Source organism: Paramisgurnus dabryanus, chromosome 2 (genome assembly GCF_030506205.2).
Source record: "Paramisgurnus dabryanus chromosome 2, PD_genome_1.1, whole genome shotgun sequence".
Lineage (NCBI taxonomy): Eukaryota > Metazoa > Chordata > Actinopteri > Cypriniformes > Cobitidae > Paramisgurnus > Paramisgurnus dabryanus.
Genome location: NC_133338.1, coordinates 52,094,031 through 52,104,362, shown reverse-complemented (window position 1 = coordinate 52,104,362; position 10,332 = coordinate 52,094,031). Strand labels below are relative to the sequence as shown.

The 10,332-nt window shown below is 34.8% G+C and overlaps 1 protein-coding gene across 2 annotated transcripts; it reads left to right on the top strand.

The window, feature by feature from the left end:
• Positions 1–544: 544 nt before the first annotated feature.
• LOC135743783 (uncharacterized) lies at positions 545–7,561 on the top strand. 2 transcript variants are annotated; one of them, XM_065261625.2, is made up of 3 exons: positions 545–835; positions 912–1,335; positions 3,393–7,557. In XM_065261625.2, exons 1-3 carry the CDS (start codon positions 665–667, stop codon positions 4,226–4,228), a joined length of 1,431 nt encoding a protein of 476 aa, XP_065117697.1. In that variant the 5' UTR covers positions 545–664; the 3' UTR covers positions 4,229–7,557. The 2 variants fall into 2 exon arrangements, with proteins under 2 accessions (XP_065117697.1, XP_065117698.1); XM_065261626.2 differs by having other exon boundaries at positions 740–835; positions 970–1,335; positions 3,393–7,561.
• Positions 7,562–10,332: the final 2,771 nt, after the last annotated feature.

Below are 10,332 nucleotides of genomic sequence, written 5' to 3'. Positions count from 1 at the left end.
ATATTTCAAAAAATGGCCAAAAATATCTACTAAAATAAATTTTTTGAAATATGTTTACAAAAATGTATTTTTACCAATATATTTTCTGGCGATTTTTTGTATATTTTGAAATATATTTTAAGGCATTTATATTCACATTGCATTGAAAGAAAAACTTTTTATAGTACAAACCTTACAAAAAAAATGTAATTCCAAACATATACTTATAATTTTATATTTTAAAGAATTTGCTAAATATATAATTAAATTCAGAAATATATTTAATTAAGCTTATCTTTCTACAAAATGTATTTAACATATAATTAAAACATATTTTTGGCCAAATAAATGTATTCTTTTTTTGTATGGGTGATGTTGCCATTCTGTAACAATAATTTTCTATACAATGTCCTATCTTTAAGATTTTTAAAAGCTTGTTTTTGTGTTTCTTTTTTTCTTTGGTACTTGTTTGACTATTTTGTTTGACTTATGCACATGTGCAAATGATCTCAAATCAGTATTACAGGTAGAGCCGAGTGTATCTTGATCTTCTCTCTCCAGTACAGTAGGAGGCGCTGCAGCTCTTTAGTCCGCCGATAAGCCAAGAAAAAGATCTCGAGTCGCGTGTGATGTGTTTGTGTATGTTTGTCTGGTAAATCTTGTCTCTGTGTATGTTAGTGTTGAGATGTTGATGATGAGAGATGAGATGGATATGATGTGCTGTAAATCAGTAGGAACTGATCTATCCATGCTGGATATTGATGATTTCATCACAGAAATCTCTCAGCTAAAGAAAGAGGTTGCGTTACTGGAGGCAAAGCTGAGGTTAAGAGGAGATGAACGAGTGAAGAGAGAGGTTTGTACAGATCCTTTACCTGAATCATTCTTCAGATCATTTCTAATCTTACTGTCTATGTGTGTTGTGTTGTCAGGATGTGGATTGTTTTGAATCTTCAGTGTATGTGACTGATGTTGTGAGTCTGGATTCAGTGTGGATGAGCAGAGATCAGAGCCGCACACCGCAGCCACTGCTGGACTCTCAACTCTCTGAAGAGAAATCCAGACACACACAGGACTCAAAGCTCAGTCTGACTTTACTCTGTTATACTGAGTCAAAGCCCACAGACACTCAGGACACTACAGTTTGTGACAGTAATGAGGGTTTACAGGATGAGGACTCCACTGCTCAAACCTCCACAGAGTCTCTGGATTCAGTCTGTAACGCTGGAGAAGAGCAGCAGATCATGCAGAGCACACCGAAGATGTGTTCAATCAAACTCATCGACTGCAGGAAACTGATGAAGATAAAAACTGAAACAACAGTAGAGGAAGATCGTACGGATGATGATGATGACGGTAAAATGTTTATCTATCACAAACTCACTAACCACAAGACAAAAAAAGTCGCGTCCAATATTAAACGTGTTTCAGTTTGTCGCACCACAGAATAATGTGTTATCAACCACCCACAATTTGACTATATTTGAATAATAAAAATACGCCAATAAAATAAGTTATCAAACCTTATAAAACCAAGATCTGTGTTCTCAAACACTGGGGGGGCGTGTCCGCTGACGTCGCTGAAAATACGCCACATTTGCATACGTCATCAAGCATGTTTTTATTTCAGTTAAAGGTGCCGTAGAATGTTAAAATAGTATTTATGTAGGCATAGATGAATAAGAGTTCTGTACATGGTAATGACATATTGTGAGTCACAAACACGATTGGTTCTTCCTTCTTATGTAAGCCTCGCGCATGCAAAAGACTGCTTAAATCAGGCCAATCTCAACATAACACCGACTATGATGCTACAGTCGTGATGTAGGCCCCAACATTAAATTACACATTTAATGAATTACAAAGTTGTTAAAAACAAAGATGTGACTGCTAAGTTAGCACTATATAGCCTACTAGTTAATGCTATATGCTAACATTTAGTGGAAGTTTTACTATTGATGTTACAGTTACAATTTGTAGGCCCATATACTGAAAAAACACAAACTTATCACTCAGAAACGTCCATTAACAATTCTCAAATTCTGTATCTTGGTCTGATACAGGCTCAAACATATAAGGTCTGTTTACACACACAGAGCTACTGAAATGAGCCGCTCTGTGAAACAGCCAATCAGAACAGAGCTCAACATTATTATACATGACCCCTCCAAAAAAGGTAATAATAGACCTTTTTATTCTAAGAGGCAAATCCTAGGGTTGTAAATGGACATGTAAAACTGATTCTGGATCATTTTAAAGCAACATACCTTCTATGTAGGTATCAGAGAACAGTTTAACATATTTAATGCATTTCATTCGCAAGTCGTAAGAATATTACAACAATTTACAATTAACAAAGAATAATTGTCAACTTTATAATTGTTAATATTCTGAAAGAAGTCTTTGACGTATTCAGCCTAGAAATGCGATATCTTTCGTTTAAAAAATGGCATATCTTTCTTAACTCTCAAATATCGCTACAACCTGAATGGATGCTCGCAATTATGTTAGGGGCGGGGCCATACTCGTTGGTCCCAGTGCGATATTGGGCCACTGTTTTAAACCCCCCCCCCCCAAAATAATCCTGAACACAAAAAAAACTGTTAAAGTTGTCACTTCACATTTTAATACTACATACACTGCAAAAAATTATTTTCAAGAAAAACAATTCTTAGTATTTTTGTCTTGTTTTCAGTAAAAAATATCTGAAAATTCTTAAATTAAGATGCTTTTTCTTGATGAGCCAAAAAACAAGCAAAAACATCTTGAAAATTTTTATTAAACAGTACATTCAAGAAAATTTCAAGCAAAATTTGCTTACCCCATTTTTTTTGCTTGTTTTATGCACAAACTCACTTAAATGCTTAAAATTTGCTATTTTTGGTCTAAAAACAGAGTTATTTTCTTAGGTCATTTTGCTCATCAAGAAAATGCAGAATTTTTTGATATTTCTACTGAAAACAAGACAAAAACTAAGTGCTAAATAAGAGAGTCATTTTTTTGCAGTGCAGTCTTTGTAGTGTGTTTCAGCAATACATTTCTAACATTTATAAAGTGTTTAGAAATAAATTCGAATAAATTTAAAGGGGACATATCATGAAAATCTAACATTTTCCATGTTTAAGTGCTATAATTGGGTCCCCAGTGCGTCTATCAACCTAGACAATGTGAAAAAAAACAACCCAGTAACTTAGCTTTGATAAAGCATTCTCTGCATTTAATATTTTGTCTTTTATCCCTAGTTATGTATGTCTTTTATTCTAATAAAATGTTAACAAAATTATTTCAAAAATTTGCTGCTTACGTTTCCAAAATTGGATTTAATGGATGTGCAATGACCTGGCTACCATAACAGTACTGACAGCATTCTTCTTTGTGTAAATCAAAATTGAATTGTATCATGTTTCTTTCAGATGAGAACAGGGATTCAAGTTTTACTACCTTACCAGAGGAGAAACTTCATTCAGAGGAGCACAGCAAGAAGAAGAAGACGACGAAGAAGAAAGCGTTTCACTGTGAGCTGTGCGATAAAGTTTATTTCTGCACTAGTCTGAAACCTCACATGAAGACACACAGTAATGAAAAGCCTTTCTACTGCACTGAATGTGGCAAATATTTCCGCACCAAACAAAATCTTGATGCTCATAACAAAATTCACACAGGAGAAAAACCATACGAGTGTCCTCACTGCCAAAAGAGATTTAACCACAAACCCCATCTGAAGAAACACGTGCGTTCACACACCGACGAGAGACCGTATCCGTGCGGTGAATGTGAAAGAAGCTTTAGGGTTTTAACCAGCTTAAAAACACACCAGAGAACACACTCCGGCAAGAAACTCTTTCAATGTTCATACTGCAATAAACGCTTCGCTCTTAAAGCTCATGTGACCGTCCACGAGAGAATTCACACCGGAGAGAAACCTTACGTCTGCCCTCACTGTGGAAAGAGCTTCGCTGATCCATCTCATTTCAGAGTTCATCTGAGAGTTCACACTGGAGAGAAACCTTATCGCTGTAATGTGTGTGGGATGAGATTTAGGCAACGTGATCATATCGTGAATCACCAGAGAACTCATACGGGTGAAAGACTTTACAAATGTTCTCAGTGTGATAAGACGTTTGCTCGATCGGACATCCTGAAGACCCACGAGAGAGTTCATACTGGAGAGAAACCTTACACCTGCTCGGTCTGTGGAGAGAGATTCGCTTATTTAAAAAGTTTAAACGGTCATAAGAAGAAACACTAAAGAGAAAAAACTGATCTGAAATCATCATAGCTATCTGTTTATTCAGAAAGAATTTAGTGAACTTTCATGCTGATTGGAAGCCAAAAACATTGTGTGTAATGTTGTGAATGTAGTTGTAGAAGTAGTGATGGGAGAAACTAAGCTTTACAAAATGATTCACTGTTCGACGTACTCAAAACACCTAAATATTGGTCCACCTACTGGTGAAAACGTTAAAAGCAACAAGATTTCTGTCCAAACCGGGTGTGTCTCATACGTTCTGAAAAGTGAAGCCGCTGGCTTTTTGATCGCCCCCTGGTGGCTAGCTGCAGCAAGTCAACGAATAAAAAATAAATTAGACTTTCTAATATCATTTTCCGAAAAAAGTTTTAGGTCCTTTAGGGTGATTCTCACGAAATCCAGACTTAGAAGGTGTCCAGCATCAGATTTTTTTTTAAAAAAGCCCTTGAAGCCAATTTTTTTGTTGAACATATAAGATTAAGGTCTGAACTTACTATAACCATTATTTTTAGAGGATTTAAAAAATATTTCCTATAGAATTATTTACATTTTTTTAGATTATCATTATCAAAAATTATCATTACCGCAACATGATATTACATTAAATATATGCATTAACAAACTCATGTTTCGGTAATGAGAACTAAAAAGTTGTCTAGGTACTATGACAAACAAAATTTCAACTTTTATCTGGAGAGAAAAAATAAGAACTGCTTACCTGGTAGCCATCTTGAGTGTCACAGTCAATTATGTCATTTCCAACAATTTTTTTTTTTTTTTTGAAAATATTAGTTCATTGAGGGCTTAAAAAAAGATTGAAAATTGTTGCGGAGGATGAAAAAATTGGTCTTGGACACATTTATATTCTTTATTATTGTCTCTACATTTACCAATGATCACCAAATACCACATGTTTCTTTACTGTAAATGTTTATAGTATAACATGCACTGAAGCTTTTTATTTTTTAGATTTTTTAATTATAAATATTTCCATGTCAAAGAACCCAAATCCAGTCATGGGCACGTTGCAGTAATGAAAATTTTCCCCTTAAATGTGGAAAAAAAACAACAAAATTGGTTTGTATGATGTCATTTGAAATCATGTGTAAAATAGCACATGAAGAGATGTTTGAAACTGTATGCTTCTTATTTTGATACTCTTACTTTGCATTTACTTTTTTAATCAAAATGTTTCATGACACCTCATTAGTCTAAATTCGCAAGAATCACCCTTTAAGCTAGTTGTTATCACGCTTATATATGTTCAATTGTTTTTTTTTTGTGATAAGTTTAAATTTAGCTAGTAATTTGATGCTATAGAAACGGGGCGTGTCGTTATTATTGACATAATTGATTGACAGCTTCTCTAAGCGGACTATTGGAGCTTCGAGGAAAGATTTAAGATATAGCTAACTATTATGCTGCGTTCCAGGCAACCTGTAACCCGTAACTCACGACTTCAAAACCACGACTCACGACTTTGAACTGGGAGTACATCGATCTAGTACGAGTTCACGGGTGGGAAGTCACGGGTTTGACTGCCGTTCCAGAGCACTTTCACCGGTAGAAGGTTGTAAAAACACGAGTTACAGGCTGCCTGGAACGCATAGGGTCGTGAGTCGTGGTTTTGAAGTCGTAACTCACGGGTTTAAAAACCTGCCTGGAACGCACCATCAGTTTTCGATTTCTGTGTTATTTCACACTGACAAAATAAGTTGTTCAGCAGTAAACTTTACTTACTGACCTACAGGATCTGATGGATACGGATCACTGAGTTTTTTCCAGTTATGTGTGGGCTTTAAATGCTATAAACACGTCTAACGTAGTTAAACAGACTGCATGAACTAAAGATCGTTCATTTTGCTGTCCAACACATTGTAATAGATAAGTTGTTCGTTTTAATTTGAAAAATATCCACTGTTTTTAATATATAGTGTATTATTGTGTCTTTAAATTTAAGTTGTTAGTGGTATTTGTATTTAGCTTACATTTTTTTAGCCAGCCAGTCAAATAAGACGTTCAAGGGGCGTGCTTGAATTGGGCGTGCAAGCGTTTGAGGAGGAGGTTTGATATTGCTGCTCCGCATCCGGCCTCCGTGCAACATTATCTGTCTGCACAAGCGGAGGCTGCAGTTTCAGGACCGCAGTTTTAGGACCCTCGTTTTTTTTAACAGCGCCATCTAGCGAAAATGTAGCCTCTGGTGGTGCAGGCAGATGTTACTTGAAAAAAGTGCCACAAATGCATATTTTCACCCAAATTAAACTACTTTGAATGTTTTAGATGTTTTTAAAGGTTTATTACACCCAAATACTGCTTTCTTTATTTAAATTAAATCTGATTTTTAGGAATGTTAAGTAATTATTGGCTCTACGTTGCATTATTTAATAACTCATCGAGTAAAATAAACAAGGAATCGTGTACTTTCGCCTTTTTAGTCAATCACATATTCAAGAACAGAGGGAATACACAAGGATGACTCTGGGGTAGATTTAAAATTTTTGTATTTATAAAATTATATATTGCAACAGTTGAATTTTAACACACACAAAAAAAATAGTGTAACACTTTACAATAAGGTTCATTAGTTAACATTAGTTAATGTATTAACTAACATGAACAAACCATAAGCAAAACATTTGTTACAGTATTTATTAACCTTAATCTTTAATTAAGCTAAATAAAGCGTTTAATTGTTTTTTCATGTTAGTTCACAATTCATTAACCAACTATCAACTATTACTAATTGTTGAAATTAACATTAACAAATATTAATAAATGCTGTATAAGTGCAGTTTATTATTAGTCCATGCAATTAATGTAGTTAACTAATGTTAACTAATTAACCTTATTGTAAAGTTTTACCCAAATTTGTTAATGATGTGAACAACATAAGAACTGCATGGACAACGTCTTCACTGACTCCTAAGTGAGAGAAAGATAAAGAAATGAATGAAACCAGGAACATTTAGTTGAACATGTTCAACAACTCTTTAATTTTTGATTTCAAACTTTAAAGATTTTAGTCACCACAGAGCACACACATTATATACGGTACAAAATTATATCAATCTTCATACCAAGTAATGTTCATATTAGTATTGCATAGTGCAGGGCCGGCCCTGGGCATAGGCGGAATAGGCAAATGCTAAGGGCGCTGCCGACCCCTTGGGGCGTCCGTGCGCCCAAATTATTTTTTTTTTAATATATGTATATAAACATTTAACTATAAATATTTAATTTTGCACAAGAAAACAGCAGTTACTGATGAATTATTAGTAGCATATAATCTCGGAAGATCGTGCTTGTTAAATAGCTCTGTGGCTATACTGCACTGAAGCGGCAGTTTAAAATATAAACCCAGAATTCAGCAAACGTCAAGGACAAGAAAACGAAAACAACAATCAGACAGAGACGCAGAATTTACATAATGTTACACAGACCATGTTTAAATTTCAATGCTTCTAGACAGAAATAGCAACTTGTTCACTTTGTTTGGTATTAATAAGCTGCGCATTGGAGTGCTGGCCGCGGTGCTGAAGACGCGCTCAGACAGAGTACTGGTGGCAGCACAGATATTTACGTGCAACCTATTGGAGACTATTCGTTATTATATAATTATTATTCGTTATTTTACTTTATTACTTCCACTTAAGAAGAGTTTTGCACTTTTATTTCAATATTTCTCTTTATATAAATACTATTTTGTACTTAAATCTATAATTTAATTATTTTACTAACCAAACTCATCTGCGCTTTCCTATAGGTTGCACGTAAGGAGAAAAGTAGCTTACTTCCCCTTGAGAAGGGTTGTGTGTTTTAAACTTTTAAAAACATATATCTCTTTACAAAAAACTTTTTTCTTCTATTTAAAAGCTATAATTTCGTTATTTTACTAACCCAACTAATGACTCCTCCACTTTCCAATAGATTGCACGTAAATATCTGTGCATATGTGCCATCACGCGCCTTCAGCACCGCCACTGTGCAGCTTATTAATACCAGACAAAGTTGGTATTTCTGTGCAGAAACATTGAAATTTAAACATGGTCCGTGTAACGTAATTTAAATCCTGCGTCTCTGTCTGATTGTTGTTTCCGTTTTCTTGTTCTTGACGTTCGCTGAATTCTGGGTTTATATTTTAAACTGCCTTTTCAGTGACAATGTCAAGACCAAATGCCTGAGTGACATTGTGTGTATGTGTGCGTGCGTGCATGCGTGTGTTTCCAAAATATTTTCAAAATTAAGAAAAACTAGACAAAGCTTTGCATTTTTTTCTGTTTAAGTTTATGAACAAAATGATTCTAAAGGGCACCAGGTGAAATCTTGCCTAGGGCAGCAAATTGGCCAGGGCCGGCCCTGGCATAGTGTTCATTACAGGATCAAAGGTTCTTGAAACATTCATGTCAATAAAGCACATCTGAGCAGATAAAAAATAATAATAGAGAGAGATAGATAAATATAAATATTAAATATTTAAAGCACACATTGTGATGTATGCAGCAGCAACTGGATGCTCTCCCTTCTTTTTTTCAATTGTTTGTCTATGATTCGATTAAATTCCTCTTCACTGAAATAGTACATAAAGAACATAATCACTGATTAACAAAAATGCTGTTAAAAAGTGGTACACAGTACAGTACAGTACAGTACAGTACAGTAAACAGTACATGACACAATCTAACACATGGTATTTTAACAGTCAATTATTATGATGGCCTACTGTTATGTCTGACTATAAAAATGTCACATGTCTCAATCAACATTAAAACCACATCTAAATGAAGAGACATATTCATAACATGTATTGTGTGGTAACGTCAAAAAGGCTGACTGTGATCATGTGACAGTTAAAACATTATTATATTATTATTATATTATTATAATATTATATATTATTTTAACTAAAAAAAAGAAACGAGTAACTAACTAACAAGTTTTTACAACCAGCGTAATACAGTTTTCTTGTACTGTCACTAAGTCAACACAAGCTTTTATGCAACAGTTTAATTAAACGAATGTGCTAACAAGTTATTTACAGCATTATTCTATAAAAAGCACGTTGAATGACCTCTATGTATGAAATGTGCTACACAAATAAACGTGCCTTGCCATATTACGTATGATGGATATGCAAGACTATTTAGCAAATCACAATCACTATGTTAATCGGCTATGTTAACTTTCCAATGAAATGCATCACGATTGTATTTAATGTTCAAATAAAAATTGATTCAAACTTGATACTCACACTCTGCTTGTCATCCATCTTTGTTGGTCCTCTAGTTCGCTAGGTGGCGTTGTCACTAAAAACCTAGGGTCCTATAACTGCGGTCCTATGACTGCGGTCCCGAAACTACAGTCTCCGCTTGTGCAGGCAGATGCTACTCGCTCCGTGGGCGATTACTTCTGCACATGCCCAGGCTCCAAAGTGACATACATTTTACATTCAGTTCATTACAATTACAACACTACACTTTTTACAAAATGATAGCAAAGGTAACTCCAATTATTTAGATGCTTCAAAATAGGGGTGGACAGTATATTGAGTTTTGTTAAAGAGCACCTATTGTCCGATTCACAATTTAACATTATCTTTGCTGTGTAAGTGTGTTTTAGTAAATGTTAAAAATATGCAAAAGGTCAAAACCCCAAAGTAAACGATGACGCAAGTTATTGTTTCCAACGTAAATCTCTTTTCTTGGACTACAAAAAACACACAGATTGTAGGCAACAGTTTACTTCCTGGGATTGGTGATGAGACAAGAACGATATTATCAGAATTCTTCCCACTTTGACACACACATCCTGTAAGTTAACTCCTGTAAGCATTGCGAGCGAATCTTTCAAACATGGTAAGGAGCGTCACATTTCTGTCTGACATCAGAGATATTCAGGCCAATCACAACGTACAGATTAACTGGCCAATCAGGGACACAAAGCTTTTCAAATCGATGAGTTTTGTGCACAATGCAGTGGGTTTCGGAAGAGTGAAATCTGGAGCTACAAAAATGTACGGTAAATAATGTGTTTTTTGAACAATTAACCACGCAAACACATTGTATTTTACCAAATACACAAAATAAAGGTTTTTTTTATGAAATAAG

Bases quoted from the DNA above. Each gene is read 5' to 3' on its own strand.
- LOC135743783 (XM_065261625.2), top strand. From the start codon at position 665: ATGTTGATGATGAGAGATGAGATGGATATGATGTGCTGTAAATCAGTA. The intron at 836-911 runs GTTTGTACAGAT...TTGTGTTGTCAG, and splicing joins ATGAACGAGTGAAGAGAGAG to GATGTGGATTGTTTTGAATC. The intron at 1,336-3,392 runs GTAAAATGTTTA...TGTTTCTTTCAG, and splicing joins TACGGATGATGATGATGACG to ATGAGAACAGGGATTCAAGT.